Source organism: Phocoena phocoena, chromosome 13 (genome assembly GCF_963924675.1).
Source record: "Phocoena phocoena chromosome 13, mPhoPho1.1, whole genome shotgun sequence".
NCBI classification, from domain to species: Eukaryota; Metazoa; Chordata; class Mammalia; order Artiodactyla; family Phocoenidae; genus Phocoena; species Phocoena phocoena.
In genome coordinates, this window is record NC_089231.1 from 74728310 (window position 1) to 74748930 (window position 20621).

The following is a 20621-nucleotide window of genomic DNA, read 5'->3' on the forward strand; positions in this document are numbered from 1 at the left end:
TCTTTCTGGTTCATGTGCCTCCCCCGCCTCTCCCGGGGTGGTTCTGTCTCCCAGCACCCTCTGGGGCCTTGCCCATCCCCTCCAGACAGAAGCCTTGGCTGGACGGTCTGCCTGGACGCCATCTTACCTCCTCTGCCTGCCTCAGGCCTTTGCTGCCACCCACGCCCCTGGGAAGACTTCTCAGAGCAGCGCCTGGCAGCTACTCATAAATCCCCAGCCCGTGGAGGGTGTCCTGCTTTGACCCTTTAAACAATTCATCGTCGGCCCTCTTTCCGCTGAGAAGCCAACTGCTGTCCAGGACCCTGGCTTTGCTGCTCCCGTGTGCTGGCTTCCCTCAAGTGGCAGCTAAGGGGACTACAGAAAGCCTGGCAACGAGGCCCCTCTGAGGGCCCTCAAGTCTGGCCAGTGGAGGCCGATGGGCCAACCCCTCCTTCAGCAGATGTCCCCTGGAGAGCAGCCTCGCAAGGCCTCTGACACAAAGTCTGCCCCCCGGTGAGCAAGAGCCGCTGGCCTCGGGGAGGGCTGGATCACGGGCCACCTCCACACTCTGCCGGGATGGTCTCTAACCTGAGGAGCGCGTGTGGGCCAAAAAGCTCAGGCTTTCCAGCTGGCCAGACCCGAGCTCTGCTAGTGGCTTTGCTCCCGGCCAGCCCACCGCTCTGAGCCTCACTTCCCTCCTGGCCTCGCTGTGAGGGCTTCTGAACACAGCCCTCCAGCGTGGGCCTTACATAAATGGAGAGCAGCGGGGCAGCTCCCTGACGACAGACGTGAGCCCAGCCTGGCCTCAGCGACTCTGCCGAACCAATGGACGGACCCGACCACAGCCTGAGCAGCGACCACAGGTGGGCTGGTCTGCGTGTGGAGGGGAACGGTCGGACACTGCTGTGATCTCACTATCTCTGTGTGTTCCAAGGCACAGGGGAGGGAGGAAGAGCTCCGTTCCCAGCGCCCTGCCTAGGTGATACCCAAGAGCTGATCTGTGCTCTTCGTGAACCTCTGAAACCCAGCTCTTAAAAGTGAAACTGGCTCTGCTTGGAGCAGCTCCCTCCCACCCAACACTTCTACTCCTTTAGCTGCCGGGAACCCTTCACCCCTGTGTCCTCACGAGGCCCAGCAGGCTGGTTAAGTCACCCCTGGGCTGCTGCTGTCTGCAGGGAGGGAAGACTGAGGCTCCTGTCCCCCTGAGACAAGCCTGGCCAGCAGAGATGCCTTATGCAGCCTAATGTTCTTCAAGAGATGGCAGTCAGTCCCCAGGTGGGGACACAGAGGCCATGGGGTGGCAATAAGGGCCCCAGGGGCACTGCTCCGGGCCCCACTGTCCCCCAGAAAACGTGGGCTTTTCACTTACACTCTCGAATTTCTTGACGTAATTGTAGGTGAGTATGTCTGCTTCCTGCAGGTCTTGGTCAGGGTCCAGGGGCTCGCCCACCAGCGTCTTCCAGAAGGAGGGCAGGAGGTCCAGGGGAAGAGGGACATCTGCTCGAATCGCAATTCCCAGCAACTGGCCCAGGAAGTGCAGCAGCTGCTCCTCCCCGTAGGTGATGGGGCTTGGGGTCAGGATGTACTTGCCCTGGAAGTGGAGGCAGAGGTGAAGTGACTGACGTGGGCCTCTGCTCCCCGCAGGAACATGGGTCCCAGGCCCACGGGACCCACGGCAGGCAGAAGCATGTCCAGCCAGAGCAGCAAGAGCACCGCCCAGACCAGGAAGGCTTGTGAAGGGGCTCAGAGCTGATGAGGACGCGCACGCGTGAGCCGAGCCCCTGCCCCTCGGAGCCGACCGCTGGGCCACCAGCCTTGGCTGCCCAGGCCTCGCGTCTTACCTTGTTCTTGTTGACGGCTGAGCTGGGGCACAGCAGCAGAAGGGAGAGCGAGGAGCTCTGCAGCTCTTTACACACCTGCCACAGGAAGTGGCGGAAGGAGCCGCCTGCGGGACAGGTGGGGACCTATCAGCCTACCCTGCCCGCAGGCCCTGTCCCCACCGGGAAGTCAACTCCTCTGCCCCCTGGGCTGCGGCTTCGGTGGGTGGAAACAGAACCCGCCCAAGGGCTGGGAGATCCGGGCTCCAATATGTGGGGCCACTAACTAGCTGCGTGGCTCCTGGGGAATCACTTCTCTGACGGAGCCAGCCTCCGCGCCTCTACCTAGCGGATGGGGGCAGTCACTGTACCCACCTCCCAGGCTAGTTCCAGGGATTCAACGAGATCAAAGGCAGATCCTATGCGGGTCACTTCTCACAGCTGCAAGCTGACACCGATACAAGGGCTTGTGGGACCCGTGTCCGTCCCCTGCGCTGGGCCAAGAGCAGGGCCCCATGTTTTCCTCAGCACTGCCTCCTGCCAAGCCCAGGGCTCAGTGTGTGTCCAGTGAGAGCATAAATAAATGGATGGACACACAGACACACGCAAAGGGCAACAACAATGATCAGCTCCTCTCCTACTGCCATTCCAAATGTGCCTTTGGGTTTCTTGCAAAACTCCTCTCTGTGGCTGGGTCTCCTCTGCCCTTCCCCATGCATCCCATCAGTGTCCTCAGGTCAGGAAGCACTGAGGACAGCTGTGCACGCGGAGGACTTGCTTGGGGACAGATGTCAGGGCCTGGCCGCTTCCACGGAGAAGCAGGACACTCCCGCCTGCTGAAGCCACCAAGGGCTGGGCTTTAGAATCCGACAGACCTGGGTTTGCACCCCAGTGATGCTGCTGACCTTGGGGGAGCTACTTAACTTGGTGGAGCCCCAGTTTCCCTGCCTGTAAAGTGGGACAGTGCTGGTGTCATGAGGAGTATAAGGTGTTGATCCTGGGCCTGGCACGTTCTGGTATCTCAATGAACAGAGCTGTTCTCAGAGAGCCTCCGAGGTGTGCCCAGAGGATGCCACGGCACTGTCCGGCAAGGAGGCTGCTGCGGGAAGTGTCCCGTGATCAGGGCGGGAATGGGAAACAGAGCTGCCCCAAGGGCTCTCCCCACCCAGCGCGCCCAGTGGAAGAACTGTCTTCTCCCAAACAGCGCATTTCCTGAACGTCTGGGCTAAACGGACTGAAAAGGACCACGAAGGAGCATGTTCTGAGCGGCCATTCCTTCTCCCTGCAGCGTGAAATGGCAGGATGTGCCATTCTGATCAAGGGCTCCCCAGACCCCTGTCTCTCATGGGGCACACACACAAGCTTTTGGCCCAACCAACCCTCAGCCAAGGGCTCTTCCTGGAAAAGAAGTCCAATCCACACTGAGGGCGTCTCTCCTCAGCAAGAAATGCACTCCTAGCACTGATCAGAAGCCCGGTCCCCAAGCCTGGACAGTGCTGGGCTGAAGTTCCAGGCCAGCGGCAGGTGCCACATCCCCAGGGGACAGGGGCAAGTCCAGGGGGACTGGGTTTGGAGATCCTGGACAGATGTCACTTGGGGGCAGTCCTGGCTTCTGTGCAGAGCAGGGTAATGAGGGTGTGGCTTGACTCTTGTTAACGGGTAAGATATCGGGCCATTCAGGCTGAACATAACCCCAGGAATGTTTACATTCTAAACACAGCCTTCAGCCTGAACTGGCTGACCGGAGGGCCTGCGGGGTGCCACTTACTGGTGCCGTGGACCTCCTCCCCAGTGAAACGGATGTTGAAGGCATAGGTGGGGTCACCGCCACTCGCCAGTCTGACACAAAGCTGGGAGGATGGCACCGAGGCCAGCTGCCTGGCCGCCTGGCAGAAGTAGGAGTTTTCAGAGGCTCTGATCTCCCCTGGAACGAGAGAGGACGTGCCAAAACCACCGGGTGGCCATCTCCTGCATCCCAGCACAGGAGAGCCGCGTGGCCAGGCCCCGGCCTGCTGGGGGCAGCCACTGCCTCCCTTCTGCTCCTGGAACATCTTCAATCTTTCACGTCTGCCACGTGGGTCCCTCGAGGAGCCCGCCCCCCAACCCCACCCTCCACCCCCCCCACCCCATTCTCCACGTGGTCAGCCCCTCCCATCCTTCCACGTGTCTCGGGGGAGGCCCCGCACCTGGGCTCCTCTCACGTGCCCCTCCCGACATCTGTCCGTTCACAGGCTGTGGCGGAGACTCCTGGCTGCCTCCCCAATATCTAGCCTCCCCGCTTTTTCGGTGCTAGAGCCCTGATTTTAGCATGTCCACGGCCAGAACGAAGCCCACCTCCCCCGCACTGAGGCGCGGCCTGTGCCGCTGATGCCCCCTCCCTCTGCTGCCTGGATTGGGAGCTTGGGAGGGACTGGAGGGGGACGTCACAGGCTGGGACGTAGAGCAGGGCAACAGAAGCACCCACGCCAACGAGGGATGTCAGAGCAGCCCGGGACTCCCACTTCTAGAGGCTTCTCTTATGTGCGAGAAATCAACTAGTTGAAGGACTGCTGCCTGCATCCTCTGGTCTGTGTAGCTAATCTCACCTCCCACGATCTCCAGTGGGTCCAGAGTAATCTCCGGTGCCGCGTGGTCAGCTGTCCTCTGCACTGTGGCGTTTAGCACCCGGTTCATGACGGTCACCTTCGTGTCATAAAAGATCAGCCCTGGAGGGAGGAATGCGGTAGAGGCTGGGATGGGGTGGCTTCCCTTCCTTCCCAGTCACCCCGAGGCCTGGCAGGGGCCACACTGTCCCCTGTGGGTCCGTCTGGTCTCTTCTGGGACAGCCCGTGGGCCCCTGGGGGGATGTGCTGCTGGGGGCGTAAGAGGTCCCGTTCCACTGGAGGGTGATTAGTCTCCACCCAAATGTGAACGCAGGATTAAACCCTTGGACCCTGTCATGCCCACGAGACGCCTCGCTTGCAGGAATACAAACTCAAATACATAAAGAATAAGGAGGTTTCTGTGGCCACTTCTGAAACAGCAAAAAATAAAAACCGCGGAAGTGTCTATCAATAAGGACATGGACACCTACACTGTGGACAGCAAGGCAAGGAGGGTGTGTGTTGACAGGCAGAGAGCTGTGAAACAGAGGTGCACAACAGAATGTATAAGAGGATACCCAGTTTTTTTTTTTGTTTGTTTTTTTTTTGCGGTACGCTGGCCTCTCACTGTCGTGGCCTCTCCTGTTGAGGAGCACAGGCTCCGGACGCGCAGGCTCAGCGGCCACGGCTCACGGGCCCAGCCGCTCCGCGGCATGTGGGATCTTCCTGGACCAGGGCACAAACCCATGTCCCCTGCATTGGCAGGCGGACTCTCAACCACTGCGCCACCAGGGAAGCCTGATACCCAGTTTTTGATTTAAAACAAAAAGACAAATGTGTGTGTCTATATGTATGCGAATAGAAAAGTCTGGAAGGATAGACTCACCTGTTAGTGATGGTCGTCGCTGGGATGCAGGAACGTTGGGGGCAGCTAGTGAGTCAGAGCTTTACGTTTATGTATTTCTAAATAATCTGAAAACTCTTTTAGTAAATTTAGTTTTTCAGAGCATATTTGTTTTCTTCAGAGCATAATTAAAGTAACTGCTTTTGGGTGGAACCACTGCTCCAGAAAAGATTCTCGTGTCCAAGGACAGGCTGGGGGTGGGGGGGTGGGGGCCTGGGCAGCTGCAGGAGTCCAGGTGATGCCGGAGACCCCACCCATCGGGGTCGGCCCAGGAGGCTCAGGCACTGACCTTTGGCCTCCTTCAGCAGGGCCGCAATGCTGTGCGTGTACATGGGTGTCTGGCGCAGCTCCACGAGTGGCAGGAAGAAGGTCTCAAGCGTGGTGTTCAGGGACTGCAGCAGGGCGAAGCGCAGGCGCAGGCTCTCGATGGGCACATCTGCAGGGCATGAGGGGCGGTCAGGCGGGGGCTCGGCCCAGCGAGGCCGAGACTCTCCGTCTGTGAACGATGCAGGTGGCCTGGTGGCAGGGAGGGACAGGGAGGCTCCCGCGGTGGGTTTTATCCCTGGAACCCAGAGGCTGTTGGTGAGTGAGAGATCCCGGCTTCCCTGAGCCTGTGCCAAGCAGCAGCAGAGGGCGAGGCCCAGGCTCGGAGGGGACCTGAGGGTCCACTCAGCCGGCCTTTGCGGCTGTGCCGGGGCTGCGTACCATTTGATTTTTAACTTTTAACTCTGAAGTAATTACAGGCTCATAGGAAGTTGCAGAACAAAGTAGAGTCCTGTGTACCTTTCCCCCAGCTCCTCGTGGTGTGACCTCACACACTGAAACCAGGAGACTGTTACATGGCACACTGAATTTTACTTGTCTGCCCTCACGTATGTCTCCTCTCTGACCGTGAGACTGACGTCGGGACAGTTCACGGCCACGTTCCCTGTCGCGGTATCCGCAAGAGAGCGAGGGCTCGGACTGTGGCTGAGTGAGGGTGAGCAGGCTAAGCGGGGCCCGAGGCGCGCACACACCCCAGCGCCGGAGCCGGCCCAGGGCCTGTTGCGTGTGACAGGGCTTATGCTCCAGGGGTGGATTTACGGAGAATGTCCGTTTCTGTGTGCGCGTTACTGTTGCGTGCATTCCTAGCTTTTGATACAAACGTGCTGCTCTCTTGTAATTAAGGCTAATGTCTCTGACACACGCTACCAGACTGCCCTGACCCCGTCTCACCCCCAACGCCAGCCTGGCATCCGAGGCGGCCTCTAGGCAGGGGCCTGGGTGTGACGGCAGGGGTCTCGCCTCCGAGCCACCGCACTTCTGTGTCTGCTGCTTGGCTTGGTTGCGAGGAGCACATAATAAGGCCTCACAAACTTTAATTTGGCCATAATCACAACTGCTCGTCTTTCGCTCCTTTTTATACCCACCTGTTCACAGCAGGTGTTCCTAAGGATTTTTGTAATGGGCACAGAAAGGGCATCTAGTGTTTCTAAACCACCCCGTACCGTCATGAGGCAGGCCCCCACAGGGCGGTCCGGGGGGAGGACCCTGAACGGCATCCCCCTGGGGCCACATACTCAAGAGACAGGCCACTCTGGGGTCGGCGGCATCTGTGGGGTCCAGATACACCTCGTGGGGATGCAGCCGCGCGGGCGTGATGGCCAGGTGGCGGCACAGCCGGTTGATGTACTGCACGAGCGCCACGTCCATCTCCAGGGTCCACTTCCTGGAGGCCTTGTGTGCGTGCCGGACGTCGATGCAGGCACACCTGGGGGCAGGGAGAGGCAAGGTGGGGCGGCGGCCGCTGGGGGACTGCTGGGTTCCTCCGCAGCCACGTCCCAGCTCCCGGAGGACCTTTGTAAGAAAGCCTCGCCTCCCAGGCATTTCTTGGTGCCCAGCCAAGGTGCTGACTGCAGAGGAACTGCCTGTCCTGAGGGGAAAGCTCCTTTCTAAAGAAACAAGCTGAGCAGGCCGGGGCGGGGGGAGGGGGGACGGCAACACACACCCCCACGTGCCTCCCTGCTGTCTGTAGGCAGCAGGGCTTTAGGGTTAAAGACGGGGCACTGGAGTCCTTGGGTGAAATCTAGGCTACAAAGCACACCTACTTCCTGAGCCTCAGTTTCTTCATCTATGAAATGGAGCTGGCGATAGCACAGCCTCGCGCTGTCAGGAGGAGTCGCTGAGGACACCTGTGATGCACACAGCGCGGTGCCCCGCCCCTTCCGAGGGCACAGCAAGTGTCAGCTGCCGGTGTTACTGAAGCCATCATCTTTTACCCAGCGATCCCACCCCAGGGTTCCCCTACGCGGCTCCTTGAGCAGGCAGGCAAAGGTGTGTTTGTGAGGGCTGCCTTGCTACAGCAACGTCAGCCATAAGCTACGCCACCCCCAATAACGGACTGCTCGGCAGCCGTTAAAGTCATCTGGTAGAACAGTATCAAATGACGTGGAAAAATGAAAAAAGCACACTGCAGGACACTACTTCCTGTCTGCTCCCCACTACAGTACTGGAAACATCTACTCCTGGAAAAATGTTGGGAGAGGTGTTTACTGAAACCTTTCCAAGTGACTACCCCTGGGCACAGAATCACAGGAAATCTCCTTTGTGTTTGAATATACTGCATGAGGTTTTTATCGAGTGTGTGTGTCCTTATTCTACATTGAGCTATTAACCCAAGAAAGGCCTGCAGGCAGGCAGGTGGGTGGACAGGTGCCTCTCGTTCCAGAACCTGTGGCACCTCGAGGGGGGTCACATGCCACACAGGGTGCATCGCGCAGAGGGACCTGTCTCAGGGAGGTGGTGGAGCCGGGTGCCAGGCTCTCGTCACTGCAGGCCACCTCTGTCCTACCCTAGGAGTGCTCCCAGAGAGACCTAGTGCCTTCAGGAGGTGATCCCCTCTTCCAGGCTGGATGTGTCATCACCGTGGCCCCATAACAACACGTGAACCAGCCCTTTCAGCTGTTACAAATGTGTCACCTTGGAATTAATTTGCAGTCCAATTTGTCCCCTTTTCACTTGGAATGCAGTTTCTAGTCCAAAATAGGTGATTCTGCTTTTAACGAAAACCCCCAAAGTCGTGTCTCTTACTGGTTTCTAAAACCAGTCGAAGAACTTGGCCCTGTCACCATGATCCAAGGCCCATCTGGGCATCGACTCTGAGCCTTCAGTGAAGGTACAAAGTGCTGGTGCCAAGCAGTAAACAATTTCTCAACTCTGAAAACAGGGTTTTAAAAAAGCATGCTTCTGGCAGCCATTCCTTCTCTGAGGCCCAGTACATCTTGCTGTGGGAACGGGCGTGTAGGCCTGTGTGTGGCAGAGCCAGAGGGCGAGAGCAGGGAGATTCCTTTCGGTTTGCAGACATCTTGCCTGCTTGGGATTCACTTACAGCTAGAAAGGGGAAACCATATTTAGTTTGGCCCTGGAGACCTGGTGACTCGGGACCTTGCTGTGCTCCTGCCTGGGAGTGAGAGAGGGCAATGGAGAGTGGGAGAGAATATGTGAGTCCAAAGAAAAAAGATTCTTTGGAATAAGAAATCATCCCTATTAGGGACTGAAATGTCCCCTTCCCGCCAATTCATATGCTGACGCTCTAACCGCCAATGTGACTGTATTTGGAGACAGAGTCTTTAAAGAGGTCATTAGGTTAAATGAGGTCACAGGGTGGGGCCCTAATCCAATAGGACTGTTGTCCTCATAAGAAGAGGGAGAGATACCAGGGATGCAGGCACACAGAGGAAGGGCCACCTGAGCACACAGCACAAAGGTGGCCGTCTGTAAGCCAAGGAGAGCCCTCCAGAGAAACTAACCCTGTTGACACCTTGATCTTGGGCTTCCAGCCTCCAGAACTGCGAGACAGTGAATTTCTGTTCTACAGAACACTGTTTCAAACAGGCTGGAAAATCCACATTAACAATTAGGAAATATGGGGAGGGGAAAGGGTAATCTGTGACAAAGCGAGACAGAGGCACGGACATATATACACTACCAAATGTAAAATAGATAGCTAGTGGGAAGCAGCCGCATAGCACAGCGAGATCAGCTCAGTGCTTTGTGACCACCTACAGGGGTGGGATAGGGAGGGTGGGAGGGAGGGAGACGCAAGAGGGAAGAGATATGGGAACATATGTATATGTATAACTGATTCACTTTGTTATAAAGCAGAAACTAACACACCATTGTACTCCAATAAAGATGTAAAAATAAATTATACTCCAAGAAAGATGTAAAAAGTATAAAAATAAAAATATTGAAAAAAAAACAATTAGGAAAAATTGGAAAATAACTCAATAGGCATTAAAAACAGGCCAGATGGAATGGCTTCCCTGGGAGTAATTGCTTGGGGAAGCGTCTAGTAGCTGAGAACAATTTTTTTTTTTTAACATCTTTATTGGAGTATAACTGCTTTACAATGGTGTGTCAGTTTCTGCTGTATAACAAAGTGAACCAGCTATAGGTATACCTATATCCCCATATCCCCTCCCTCTTGCGTTTCCCTCCCTCACACCCTCCCTATCCCACCCCTCTAGGTGGTCACAAAGCACCGAGCTGATCTCCCTGTGCTATGCGGCTGCTTCCCACTAGCTGTCTGTTTTACATTTGGTAGTGTATATACGTCCGTGCCACTCTCTCTGAGAACAATTTTTACACAAGGTATCAACTGGGTTGACAGCCTCTTACCTCTCAAAATGAAGATCGTAACCACAGGATAAAATCGCCCTCCAGACACTACGGATGTCTTGCTTGGCTCGGTCAATAACAAACTTGTGAAATCCTTCCAATGTCAGGTACTTTTCCTCAGGGACTGATGAAAAAGTGTTCACAGTGTTAGGAATCGGTGAGAAGAGGGGGTCCCACAACATGCTCCCACTGCACCCTCTTTTTCAGGGCCCAATTCATCTAACCCCACCCCCGTCTCCTGCCGTCACTCCAGGGTCTGTTAACAGACTGTCTCCACCCGACTGCTCAAGGACACACATAACCCCCAACCTGACGGGTCTGAGCTGCTGCCTCACCTCCTCGGGCTGGTGACCAAGTGGTGCAGCGCTTTCCCCCCGGTCTCGTCTTTCTGTATCTCAGAAACATTCCCGACTGACTAGGCAATTTTTGTGACAATAATAGCTTTCTCCAAGTCTGCTTGGGCCTTTAGAAAGATAAGGTTCTAATGTCCCAGGTAAGTGCCCTTCTGGAAGAAAATTTCTGAGCAGATTTTCAATCTTTACTTTCAATCGCAATCATCTATTCTTCCCTTGGGAGTATGGTATTTCTGGAGCTGCTATTCTAACCTCCATCAGTTCAGGTCAGCAGAGATGGAGTCCTGGAGCAATAATCGCAGTTGGCCAGGGATGTCTTCCGAGTCTTGGGCAGGGCTGCCCTGCCTAAACTAAAACCCGAGGGAGCCAGGCGGTCAGGGGAAAGCAAAGAGGCTGGATCCCAGGCTGCGCCGCCATCTCTAGGATGGAAGCAGCCCCAAGCCCGCATCAGGCCCAAGTTGCTTGTTCACCTTCTTGTTTTTTGGTGGGTGACTTTTCTGGGTCCTTTTCGTCCGGCTTGCTCTTTTCCGGTGACTTCGGCTTCACAGTGGGCTTCTTCTCGCTCAAGGCAGTCCTGCTGTAGACCAAAGCACCAGAATCAGAATTCCTCACGCCCACACCTCCTCCTGGTGGGGGGAATGCAGAACCTCACCAGGCATTCGTTCACCCTCCCCCAACTACAGCTGATGGTTCAGACAGGGCGGGGGTCAAGATCAGCTTTGTTCTGACCAAGAAAAGTTTCCTGAGCAAATTATGAGGACAATTTGATGCTTTAAAATGTGGAAAATCTCGAAGAGACACTTTTCAAACATTCTTTCTACATACTTCAGAGCTGTACTGTCCAAGAAGCAGGCACTGGCCAGATGTAGCTACTTAAGTTTAAATTGATTAAAATTACAAGTCCAGTTCCTTGGTGGCACTCGCCGCACTTCAAGTGCTCAGCAGCCGTGTGTGGTTAGTGGCCACTGTGGTGAGTAGCACAGACAGAGAAACGCACATTTCCATCGTCACAGAAAGCTCTATGGGACAGTACTGACTTAAAAGCCCCGTTTATGTATAATTAATTAATAAAATTTTAAGACACTTTTTTCTCTGACGACTTAAACAAGTCCTCTAGAGACTTCTGCTCGGTAGTACTTCACTACCTGAATTTCAACTTGAGAGTCATAAACATGTTTCTAAAGAAAATTCTACTAAATATGTGTGCATATCCACACATGGAATATTATGGAGCTACTTTAAAAGAGGAACGGGGGAAGTTCTTTTTGTGCTGATATGGAATCATCTCCAAGATCAGGAGTAAATAGAAACAGCAAGGTACAGGCATTTTGTACAGTTCCCGACCTCTGGGTACGCGTACACTTGCTCGTGTACACCCAGAACAGTTCTGCAAGGCTACGAAAGTGACACTGCAGCCTCAGGCACGGGAGCTGGGAGGCTTAAGGATGGAGAGGAAGAGGAGTGGCTTTTCACTGCATATGCTTTTGAATATTGTACTAGTTTAGCCATTTACAATGTAACAAGATAATACGTATGCACAAATAAAACATCCTGCACTTAAATGTTAAAAGCAGTTGCTACGTTGGGGGTATTTCAGTGTTTTCCAATATGCACGGGTGCACTTTACAGTCTTTCATACAATAACTGTGCATTATTGTGTGGGTAAAAGAAGTTAGACTTTTTAAACAATTCTGTACATTTTAGATGTTTTATTAATTCAGACTGGTCTGCTTTCCAGCCTGCATGGTCCAGATTTTACTATCCTTGTGGGCAAAATGAAACGTTCTCTTCCAGCTGACGAAGGCAAGGGCGAAAAGGACCCCGGCAGCAGAGCAGAGAAGAGCCAGGATGTCTGGCTCCCCCAAGGCGCCAACAGCCTCCCAGGAAGCCTGCTAGGAGGTGGCCCCGCGTCCCCCTGCCCGGCCCACCTTCCGAGCTCCTCGGTCACCCACCTGGCGCTGTTGAGCACGGCCTTGTCCTTGGCGGGAGGCTTGGTGATGGGCCGCTTGGTGCTCACCACCTTCCCGGGGTGCTGTTCCTTCCCCGCCTTGCTGTACTTGCTCTTGTCGAACTTGGGTTTTGGCACGCCATACTTCCTCAGGATCTGCGGAGCACCGGAGCGGGGGGAGGGGGGGGGGGCTCAGACTCAGCCCCAGGGGCACGCAAGGCCCAGCACGGGTGCGGCGGGGATGGGGTGGCTACCTGGGTGAGCTGGTCCTCCAGCACCTTTTTGGGGGGCCGAACATTGGTGAAGAAGAGGTGGAGGAGGTTGCCTGGCGTCTGGGAGTTGATCTGCTCTTTGCTGAGATAAATGTCAGACACTTTGATGGGCTTTGCTGGTGTCAGGCTTAGCATCTGCTCTGAGTGGGCGCAGCTCTTAAATATCTCCGTCAGCACCTCTCTGGCCCCGGGCACCAGCTTCTCACCTGTTACAGAATGGAGGGAGGACAAATGATTCTGCAGTGAACACGCTAAGTCAGGATAAGCCCTGAAGCATCTGATTTACTTTTCATCAATGATTTATTTTTGAAAGTGGGTAATGGGTGGTTAGTGGTGATGATGAGCTGTCCACTGAGACCTGGTGTCCCCTTTCTGCCCGCACACCTCAGTTACACGCCCAGCCTTCTCTGCCGTGAAGAGTGGTGCCATGAGGTGCGGTCCCGTGACATGGGCCCCTCCTGGGCCAGTCTGCTTCAGGCAGGACACAGATGGGATCCAGGCTAGGCATTTACAACTGGCCTCCTGTTTACATTTCTTGGGGCGAGAAAAAGATGGACTTCAGGCTGGACACTTGCAACTAGCCCCCTGTTTGCATTTCCTGAGACAGGAGATAGGTGGGCTCCAGGTTAGCTATTTAGAACCAGCCTCCTGTTTGCACTTCGAAATAGAAATAACAACAGGAACAGGGTAAATAGCCAGGCTTTGTTTCCTGTGGACACTTTGAGGTAACAGTTATGGCCGGGACAGAGAGGGGCTAAACCCTGTTCTGAGTAAAGATCAAGAGGTCACATAATGTATTTCCCATCCTTGGGGCAAGGGAGACATTGCACATGCACAGAAAGGCTCCTTGGGGCTCAAAAAGGAAGGGGCACCACCCCATAATATGTGATGCCAAGGCCCTCCCATAGGCCTCTGGGGTGGAACCCATCTTGGAAAAAAGTTGTGCACGCCTGTTGGGGAGGGTCCTAGGGCAGGGCAGGTGTGGAAAAAGAAACCAAGTAATTGGCCAAAGGTAAACAAAGACCCGGAAGAACTGCCCTATAATGCATGACTTCTCCGCCTCTTTACTGGACTCCTCCTCATTAGGGAGGACACCCACACCCTTCCTCTCCCGGTGTGCATCTCTGCCTTGCTTCTGTCAACTCAACAAACTGTTTCTCTGTGTGTTCTCCCACTTGTTGTTGTTCTGTGTCCCCAATAATAAACTTTGTACCTGTTTTTACAGTTCTCGCCTCCTTGAGAAACACATTTTTCAATGGGGGTGAGGGCCAGGGGAACTTTGCTTCTAGCCTCTAGCCCTTGCTGGTCCACCGGCTAGGATTCCTGGCTTTCATCCAGGCTACCCAGGTTCAATTCCTGGGCAGGGAACTAAGATCTCACTTCACGCCACGGCTCACTGCTGCTTCTCTGAGATCATATTCTCTTCTGCACTCATCCCCGCCACTGGCTGCGTGGAGATAACAAGCCCCCGAATGGCAGACCTCAGGGCTCACCCTGGACTCTTACATGTGCAGGAAATGAACTTCCACTGGGTCTGAGTTACTGTACTCTAGGGTCTCTTTATCATGGAGGTTGAACCTCCCTTAACTTCAACATGTCTGTGATGGATAGTCCCCAAGGAGCAAGAGGATGTAGAGGCTGCAAGTACTTTTAGTGCAAAGTACAAGTTGTTCAATAGTTATTATTAGAGGATGCATTTGAAACCTGGCCCAGCCAGCAGGTGGAAAAGAAAGTTCTCTCAGATACAAGAAAACTGTCCCTGAGCACGAGAAAAAAAACACTTGTTTTTTTTGTTCCCCAAAGAAGCACTCCAGAAGATGCTCTCGCCTTTCCTAAGGGGCCAGTCAGGAATGTTCCCAGTGGAACAGGATGCTCCACTGCATCTGCATGCTCCTCGTGGCCAAGGGCCCCCACCTGCGGGCAGGACTGACTTGCTCATCACACCCTGTCCTCCTGCCCAGCCTCCTCATACCCTCTCTCTGGGGGTCTGGCCCTCCAGAGGCACACCCAGCTCAGGCCGGGCTTCAGGAGCCAGAGCACAAAGGTCCCCTGGGCATCTGGGCTGAGGGTGAGGAGACAGGTGTGTGGAAGGCGTGGTCAAGATCTAAGAGCTGATTCAGTAGAACCACAGCTTAAAAGAGTATTGAGCAAAATGCGTGTGGCTGTAACGTGTCAAATGTGTTATCAAAAGACTGAGTATCTTACGTGGAAGGTTTGACCATAATACAATCAGGAGCTAGAACTAAATTCGGATTAAAGCATGAAAAGACTGGCAAAGCATTAATTATGGCAGAAAAAGACCCCAGGGTTCCCACAGATCGTACACTAGTCACCCCCACGTGGGGAGCTGAGAGCCGAGTGGGCACCGTACTCACTAATAAGGGAACAGGGCTGAAACCAGGGCGAGGAGAGAGAGGCAGCCCCTCACGCACAAGAGTCCCAAAAAACTCAGGGATCAAGATACACATTGTAACGCGGTCCTTCAAAAAAATCAAAATTAATACAAGAAACCCATGATGAGTGAAATATTAGAAGTACTGTACAGGGCCATATTAAAGCCTGACGCAAAAGGAAAAATCATTAATACTGGTCCCGTCTTTATTTAAAATTTTAAGTTTGTTCACCATGGATATTTTGCATTAATTTTGACTTTCATAAGTATTATATTAAAATAATTATTTATCTAGATTACTGAGTTGTTTTGGAGCCCCATTAAATTCTGTGGCCTCATTTACCTCACTCTGGTCCCAGCCCTGTGGGAGTATTTCAAAATTTCATGACTGGGGGATAATAATTTGAAACAACAACAAAATCCATACTCAATATTACATTTCTGTCCTCAGAAAACATAAAGCAGAACAAACTCAACAACTCTATTATGAACTTTCAAACAATATTAAAGAGTTAGAAAAAACATAAATTTAAAAATTTGAGAGAGACTGATGCAAAATAAAGACAACAACACAAAGAACTACAGTTATAAAAAAAAAGGAGAAAAATCGCTGCTGCTTCTGAAGCGAAGCTGGGGGTGAGCTCTTGGCCTCAGGATCTGCTAGATCCAGCTCTGTGGGGCCTCGATAGAGCCCGGGTCCTGGCTGAACAGAAGAAGTGGGGAAGCCAGACAGGGTAGGGTCCCCCCACATAAGATCCACGAGAATGACAAAGTGGGACTTTTGTGAAAAAGGAACCGGAATCGGTTCTTCCCCAAGAATTCATTTTAAAGGGCGAGGTGTTAGCTGTCCTTGAGCATATTGACTAAATGATTACCAGCAATGTACGTGGTACATTCTAGCTCTAGAGGACAGAACAAAATAAATACACTTGAACTCAAACAAGGGGAAGCCTGACTAGACAAAAGGAAAAAAGCAACTTGAATGCAAGCCCACATTCAAGGCTGTGGCAGGAAACAGGAGCACCTGAGGGCTTGGTGTGGGGGCCTGTGGCAGGGCCTGTGGCAGGGCCTGCCCGCTGGCCTTCAGAGCCCTGACGGCTCTCCTGGGGGAGCAGCAGTGTTCTCGTCACATCATGTACACAACGCACCTTCTGTTAACCAAGCAGTGAACCATCTTCCCAACGTTCCCTGAATCACTTCTTAAATCTTTGACCCCCAGAGCTCCTCTTTAAGGTAAGATGTTAAAAATAGGGAAAACAGGACATGGAGAGGGGTATGCTTTTTTCTTTTGGCCGCGCTGTGTGGCTTGCGGGATCTTAGTTCCCTGACCAGGGATCAAACCCAGGCCTGTGGCAGTGAAAGCACTGAGTCCTAACCACTGGACTGCCAGGGAAGTCCCAAGAGGGGTATGATTTTTGCTCAGTTTTTTTTCTATAAATTTCTTAAAAAAAGTCTATTAATTAAAAAAAATCTATAACCTACCTTTAATTGACTTATCATTGAAATAATCTTCTAACCCTGGGCTCCCCTGTGTATCAAACAAACTCTGATTTACTACAGACACAGTGAGTATCTCTTCTGTTGACATTTCCATCAATTCATCTTCACCATCCAAACTTGACAAACCAATCAAGTCATTATTGTTAAATAAACTCGCTCGGATTTTCTCGATTTTGGCTCGGGATCTGATCTGTGTGAACAAGGAAAAGGGTAAGGATTTGAGTGGAGAGACCAGTCACTCAGCTAGCTGTATGAACTTTCTTTCCCTTCCGTCTGTCCCTGAAACCCTCTACTGTCTTCAGCGTTGGGAGCGCAGCCTGACCGGGGCAAGCTGGCCTTCCCAGCAAAGTCTCTCGTATGTGCCGAAAGTGGTGACTTGCAGGAGAACAGCTCAACTGGACATCTCTGTTGCTAAACCCCGGTCAGGTCTGTGGCTCTACGCAGATGCCCCGGGGGTTCAAGTCCACGCTTGGCTCCGAGAAAATCCGCAGGGAGAAGGTGGACAGATTCTGGGAGGAAGCCAACCCCTGGATCTTTGAGCTCTCCTGTCAGAGCCCGTGGGGTGGGGAGCAAGGGGGTGCAAGTTCTCCTCCTAGTGCCTTCCCCTCCATATCTAATAAGGGCGAGGATGGTTTTTACTCTGCACCTGACTCCCGTTACACAGGGGGCAGGAAGACACAGGATGCAGGATTTCTAAACAAGGAGGCCCAGAAAACACATGGGATCTTGAAGTGGAAATGTAATCTGGCAACACGCGCAGCATCTGAAGCTCAGAATCACTCCGAACAGAATGGCAAGTCTGTTCTCTCCCTGCTCGGTGGGGGTCCCTCCTGCCAATGGCAACGGTTAAAACAACCCAAAGCCACTCAAAAAGAGGCCACTGGGGCCTGAGTTGGAAAACACTCGATGATGCCCACCCATCAGGAAAGGTCAGCCCCTGGAGCCCCTCCCACACTCTGCAATGAACTGTATTGACTTCCTGACAGACTTGCTATCACACTCAAGAGATGGGACCTCAAATACAGATAATCAACATGATTGATCACTGCTGTTTCCAAGAGCTGCCTCAGGGAGCCCGCTAAGTGCCCCAATGTCACCTATTACTTAGTCCCTTGGAAATAATATTGGAAGGCTTAAAGAGGCCTGGGGGATTCTAACCGCTCATGATTTAAGTGGTTGCCAAGGCGTGAGGTGCTTACCTCCACAACCGCAAAGCCTTTGATGGGGCGTGCTGTGAGGGGCTGGTTGTCCAGGGACGTGACTGTGTACATGGAGCCCATGTCTGACACTGAGGCCGTTTCTGCGTTGTCCAGTGGCTCCCCCAGGCTCCCAAGGCTGCCCAGGCTGCTGGTGCTGCATAGGGAAACGTCCAGGCTCTCCTGGCTGGACACTACGTGGGGCTCCAATAAGCCCGCAGGGATGGGCAGCTCTAGGCCCGAGGGCAGCGGTTCCGTGGAGACGTCGCTGACCGTCTGCAAGATGCCCTGGGAGCTGCAGATGGAGGCTTGACTGGTGGACGCAGACGCACTGATGCTCATGGCGGGGGTCGGGCTGCGGGACGTGCTGACCTCCAAGCTGTCTGTGCTGGGGAAGCCAAGGGTCTTCTCTGGCTCAGCTTTCCCATCACCGCCCTCGGCTTTGTCTTTTGGCTTCTTGGGGTCTTCGTCCTGCAGGGGGATGTAGATCTCGTCTTTGAAGACCCCGCCGTGGGCGTTGCAGGCCTTGCGGATGGCGCCTCTCACGATGCCCTCGTCCAGGTGGGTGGGGATCCCAGAGATCACCAGCAAGCGGCTATGGGCGGTGGGACCCACCAGGGCCTGGCAGGCGTCGGCGATGGCGTCGCTCGTCACACCCAGCCCCTGCGGGTCCTTCCTGGTGAGGTGCCGGAGGATGATGAGCAAGGTCAGGGCACGATGGAACCACAGCATGTCTTCGGGCTTGCCGCCCCCGATGCTCAGCACGGCGGGGTCCGAGTCCACTGAGCGCGAAGACTGGCGCTTCCCGGAGGAGGAGGCCTTTTCCCGCTTCATCTTGACTTTCTTCCTCTTGGACAGGAGGCTGGGGCTCTGCGGCGTCTGTCCTGGGGAGGACGACGAGGAGGACGACGAGTCGCTGAGGTTTGGGGCGGTCGCCGATGTCACCCCGCTGGCAGTGACACTCATGTTGGTAGGCAGGGTCACCTCGGCCACCGCCAGGCACCCTTCCATGAGCGCGTGGAAATACGTAGAGAACCTGCCCTGGTCGGTGGCCGCTACGGTCCCCGAGCCACCGCACGTGCTGCCCGAGACCCAGCTCTGCGTCTCCTCGTCGTACAGCTTGTGGAGCTCTGACTGCAGGGCCATCAGCATGGCCAGGCAGGGGTTCAGCTGGAGGGCGATGGACGAGGACAGGCCAGCAGGGTGCTTCCTCTGCTCCAGGCTGTGCACTGTGTGCAGGAGCTCTGCCAGGAGGTGGAAAACCAGCTCTTTCACGCAGGCCGCCATGTCTGTGGTCCACAGGAAGTTTCCTGAGGTGAATGACAGCAAAAAAAAAAAAAAAAAAAAATCACCTATACAGAGCTTACTATGTGCCAGGCACTGTTCTAAGGCACTTTAATGGAGGCAGCCCTCACAGCGACCGCGTGAAACAAACATTACGTCCTTCATCTCCATCTCACAGATGAAGAAACGGAGGCTCAAAGAGCTGAAGGACTCACACGGCTGCCACACGGTCACACAATCTCACGGGGCAGAGCCGGGCAGGCTGGGCCCAGAGCCGGTGGCCTTCACTCCTGTGGCAGGTGACCGCATGGAGCCAGCTTCTACAGCTCTGACCCTGAAATCATTGTTTTCTTTCTCATAAAGTTATTAAGCAGGTTGGTGACAAATCATTAGCATAATGTTTCCTGAACCACGGGACGCTTACTACTGGGGGCATACGATCCAATTTTACCAGATAGCTCAGAAATACACACAGAAAAATGATTCCTTTTAAACTCCTCTTTCAGTCCTGATTTTGTCAACAAGAAAGCCTCACTCTGGGGCTAGAATATTCTTAATAGAGAATAGCCCAGAGACTCACAGCCTTCGACAGGGAACAGTAGTTAGCCAGAATTTCTTAACAGTAACTGCTTAACTGTTTAATTTTATAAGTATCTTCTAGTTACGGCAAGGGATACGAATTTTCTGTTTAAAGTAGCAAGATAAAGTTTCTTTTAAAATTCAGTATAAGTTTAAAAAAAGGAGAAAGGAGTTCATTGCCATAAAAACAAATCAATAAATGGTGATAGGCATGACTTGTAGACGTGGCAGAAATCACATAAAGGTGGCGTGAGAATGACTGAAGTCTAGGAAACACTGTCTAGAACAACCGTGGGCCACACACATCTGTGCCAAGGTCCCCTTCGTGCCAGATGCGTGTCTTCTATCCCCAGTCACATTGTGGACAGGGAGTCCCAACGGCCAGGTCTGGCTGACTTACCGAGAATCCCAATTAGGCCCAGCACCCACGAAGGAGGGGACTAGGCTGACTGGTCTCAGGGGTGATGCTGTTTTGATAATTCTAATTGGTAATGAACTCATGGCTGTCACGGGACATGGTGCTCATGGAGCCACTGACAGGGAATAAAGGCCAATGGGGTCTAAGGCCAGGCCCTCATGTGCTCCTATTTCCTTCTCTGTTGTCCTTCCTCTGCCATTGGACATTTCTGGAAGACGATGGCCTTGGAGAGAAATCTCCACCAAAATTGCAAATGGTGGCCCGAGAGCTGAGACCGGCCACATACATCTCGTTCCCCCAGCCAGTGGTTCCCTGCTCACCTCTTCCGACCCCCTGCCCAATGTGTTTTAAAGAATGTGAATTAGTTGTCAACATTTAGAAACTGGGAAATTCACATCAATATCTAGATTTCTGGCTTTTCTTGAAATAAAAAGTGACAGTATCTGGCAGGACTAGGGCCACATTCTTACACAGCAAATGAGTAGTAGGGCTCAGTGGCTGCCCCACAGGACACATGCCCTCCAGTTCCCTGGAGGTCCTGGGTCCACTTCTCTCTTGAATTCCTCTCACTTACATCATCTCCCTGACCCCTGAGGGGACCTGAGTTTGCCAACATGTTTTTCCCTCCAACACCAACATTTTGTATTTTTGAAAAAATACAAAAATATAAAAAAGTTGAACACCTTATACAGTCAACATTCGGATGCCCACCACCTAGATTCTACCATTAACGTTATT

The 20621-nt window shown here is 53.3% G+C and overlaps 1 protein-coding gene across 1 annotated transcript in view; it reads right to left on the reverse strand.

Annotated features, from left to right (window-relative positions):
- HECTD4 (HECT domain E3 ubiquitin protein ligase 4) overlaps positions 1 to 20621 on the reverse strand; it is a 187886-nt gene that overhangs the window by 2739 nt on the left and 164526 nt on the right. The window contains exons 61-72 of the mRNA XM_065889553.1: positions 17606 to 18912; positions 16389 to 16596; positions 12497 to 12720; positions 12247 to 12398; positions 10765 to 10871; positions 9942 to 10065; positions 6842 to 7032; positions 5572 to 5718; positions 4382 to 4501; positions 3565 to 3720; positions 1821 to 1924; positions 1349 to 1570 (exon numbers count right to left, since the gene is read on the reverse strand). Coding sequence (XP_065745625.1) covers positions 1349 to 1570; positions 1821 to 1924; positions 3565 to 3720; positions 4382 to 4501; positions 5572 to 5718; positions 6842 to 7032; positions 9942 to 10065; positions 10765 to 10871; positions 12247 to 12398; positions 12497 to 12720; positions 16389 to 16596; positions 17606 to 18912 — 3062 coding nt within the window. The remainder of the gene's footprint in view (positions 1 to 1348; positions 1571 to 1820; positions 1925 to 3564; positions 3721 to 4381; positions 4502 to 5571; positions 5719 to 6841; positions 7033 to 9941; positions 10066 to 10764; positions 10872 to 12246; positions 12399 to 12496; positions 12721 to 16388; positions 16597 to 17605; positions 18913 to 20621) is intronic.